At 51.4% G+C, this 3351-nt stretch overlaps 1 protein-coding gene across 1 annotated transcript; it reads right to left on the reverse strand.

Annotated features, from left to right (window-relative positions):
• Positions 1 to 915: 915 nt before the first annotated feature.
• On the reverse strand, positions 916 to 2355 carry kcns2 (potassium voltage-gated channel modifier subfamily S member 2). The gene has a single exon (XM_076105413.1). The coding sequence runs from the start codon at positions 2353 to 2355 to the stop codon at positions 916 to 918; it is 1440 nt and encodes a 479-aa protein (XP_075961528.1).
• Between the last annotated feature and the right edge of the window lie 996 nt (positions 2356 to 3351).

A 3351-nucleotide genomic window follows, 5' to 3' on the forward strand; every position in this document is an offset into this window, starting at 1 on the left:
ATCAGTTGGAATTTTAAAATATGCAGAGGCCTCAGGGTGTTTATTATTGTGCACTCTTTATTGTCTATATGTGTTGACGGGTAGAGTCCAGGTCAAATTTACCAATGGGGACAGTAAAGTGTATCTATCCATCAATTCATTGTGAAATACCGGACATACGGGAAGTGTTTTGTCATGCCTATGCCAAACATGCCCCCCAAAAAATGCAATCGATGTTAACTCTGAATGGTTGCTGCTATGCCGGTCAGACTGTTTCAGATTTGTGTCAGTCACGGAACATAAATCCCCCTTCAGGCTCACACGTGTTATCTCAATCAGTAGACGCTAAAAATGTTGTGCATTTTTGTTTAATACAGTTTGCTTTTCACCACACATCTGAAGTAATCCTGTTGCAACACAACAATTACACATCAACGACTCTGTCGAGAGACAGAGAGAGAGATACAGCTGGAGTTACTGTCAGACATCACAACATGTACTGGAGGATGGACTACAGTGTGACACCGTCTAGGACTGCAAACAACACAGCATTCTCTGTCTTTTTTCATCTGACGTGCTTACATTTTTGGCCTGCAGTTTGGCCATAATAATGCACAGTGAAATATCATATCATATCATATATATATATATATATATATATATATATATATATATATATATATATATATATATATATATATATTTATCAACTCAGACTGCCCTGTACATTTGCTTGCTTTCTCCTCGTGACTGACACATATTATTACACGTTATTGCACTGAGCTACAGAGAGGCAAACGGTCAGATCAGTGGAAGGAAGTGTTGTTTTTTATCCAGAGGTTTCAGCACCCTGGACAGCTCCTGGTGAAGGGCCACGTTGAATGAGAAGCGTCACCCAGCCTGACCCCCCCTCCGCGTCCTTGATGAAACCCAGCCTCAGTGTATTGATTCGTTCAGGCTGTGCTCACTGGGTGAACTCCGGCTCATGTTTGACAAGCTCGCCATGAGGGATTTGACTTTGTGCGCGTAATAGTTCGGCAGGTTGACCGAGGGCACCTCCTTGATCCCCTCGTGGAAGTCGCAGCTCCTCATCGCGTCCTCCAGCTGTTTCTGCCTCTTGTAGAAGAGAGAGAATTTGTTGAAAATGAGCGTGATCGGAAGCACGACTACAAGGATCCCGGCCAGGATGCACGCCGAGGCGGTCAGCTTGCCCGCTATGGACACCGGCACCACGTCCCCGTACCCGACGGTGGTCATGCTGACGGTGGCCCACCACCAGCACGACGGGATAGTGGAGAGATCCTCGCTGTCCTCTTTCTCCACCGTATAGGCCATGACGGAGAAAAACGACACGCCCACGGCCAGGTACAGGAGCAGCAGGCCCACCTCCTTGTAACTGTTCCTGAGGGTGGCCCCCAGCGAGCGCAGCCCCGTGGAGTGACGCGCCAGCTTCAGGATGCGGAAAATCCTCATCAGCCTCAGCACTTGCGCGACGCGTCCCAGGTTGGCCAGCGCCGGGCTGCTCTCCACAACCAGGTTGATGAGGAGCGTCAGGTAAAACGGAAGTATGGACACCAGGTCGATCACGTTCAACGGGTGCTCGAAGAAATGCAGCAGGTCCGGCGCCACCGTGAACCTGGCGACCAGCTCAAGAGTGAACCAGCCGATGCCAAAGTGCTCCACGGTCTCGAACCGGGGATCCTCCGCGGGTTGCCCCTCGCCGTCTACCAGGCTGAACTCGCTCATGCTGTTCATGCACATGGTGGCGATGGAGCCAAGCACCACGAGGATAGAGAGGATGCTGATGATGCGGCTGGCCACGGAGTAGCCGGGGTTGTCCAGCATCAACCACACGCGCCTCCGCGCGCTCCCGAGCGGCTGCTTGTCAAACTTGGTGGCGTCGCTGTAAAACTCCAACAGCTCGTCGAAAGACGACGTGGTGCTCCCTTCGTCGCTCCTGTCGTCCCAGTCCTCCCGGTCCTGGTCCATTTTCCGGCAGTGGTACGCGCTGCTGCAGCACGAGTCGATGAAGAACTCGTTGATGCCCCAGTACTCGATCTCCTGGCTGAAGGAGAAGATGCACAGCTCGGCCATGACGTGCAGCCGGCCCGTGTTGTAGAAATTCAACACGTAGGGGAAGAGCGCTGGGTTCCTGTCGAAGTAGAACTCCTTCTCCGTGTCGTCGTAGTCGTCGCACAGCTCCAGGATGGACTCTTTGGACTGGCAGTGGAGCAAGCGCGCGAGCCTCGTCTCGGGGAACCGGGAGAGGGTGTCGGACTGGAGGCGCTTCTTGTAGCCGCCCACGTTGATGTGGATGGCGGCGTTGTCATCCGTGTGAGCCCCGCCGCCCGGTTTCTCCAGGGCCTGACCCGTCATGTCTGGAGAGGGGGGACACACACGCATAGACGCGCGGTGCACAGAAAGAAAAGAAGGGTGACGGACAAAATCACATGGACACAAAGAGGAAGAGACAGTCAGTACAAAGAGTGCACGCACATTCAGAGAGGGAGAGAAAGAAATATATTATCCTGTGACTTAGAGTCACATTTGCTTTTTTAAAGTAAAATAAACAGAAAAACTATTTGTGACAAACACGTGTTTTCTCCCAAATTACAGACAATTACATTTCCAACCTTCTGAAACAAGGAACTTACCTTAAAGCGCTGCCGGATCACTGAAGAGAAGAATCTGCTTTCAACTCCGGTGATCGCATATTGCAAATTGTGGCCCGTGTAATAACCGCAGACACCTGGAGTCTCCGTCGGGTTGATGTGCTCAGCTTGGGCAGTGGAGGACGATGTCAAATCTGATGTTGCCCCTCCAGACAAGAGATAAATTCACGGGCACCTCCTCCTCAAATTCACCCGGAGGCTGGTTGTAGCCGGTAGTCCTTACATCCTGCACCCGCCGACCAAACACCTCCTTCAGCTACAGGTATCGGCTACATTTAAAAACAGTGTATTCTGGGCAGCCATAGGAACAGATACACGCCCTGGCAGCCGCTTTTTGTTGTGCGAGGGAATTCCTCTCTCTCTCTCTCTCTCTCTCTCTCTCTCTCTCTCTATCTCTCTCTCTCTCTCTCTCTCTCTCTCTCTCTCTCTCTCTCTCTCTCTCCTGTCTATCTGTTGCTGCGCAGCAACACGTAGCTCTCCTTCTGCACCGCCCTCCAGGAGTGATCTCAGCATCCTGGTGTGTGTGTGTGTGTGTGTGTGTGTGTGTGGGGGGGGGGGGGTTCGAGTCACGGCTCCGCGAGGAGAGGAGAGGGAGTCACTAACAAAATAAACTACTGCAATGATGCGTTTCCGGTTTAAGTGTAAAATAACTGACTTCCATAAACTTTACTGCATGTAGGGATTATTGTGATGTCACATA

The sequence above is a fragment of the Anarhichas minor genome, unplaced genomic scaffold, assembly GCF_050575085.1.
Source record: "Anarhichas minor isolate MPS153535 unplaced genomic scaffold, ASM5057508v1 ptg000032l, whole genome shotgun sequence".
NCBI classification, from domain to species: Eukaryota; Metazoa; Chordata; class Actinopteri; order Perciformes; family Anarhichadidae; genus Anarhichas; species Anarhichas minor.

Bases quoted from the DNA above. Each gene is read 5' to 3' on its own strand.
- kcns2 (XM_076105413.1), bottom strand. From the start codon at position 2,355: ATGACGGGTCAGGCCCTGGAGAAACCGGGCGGCGGGGCTCACACGGAT.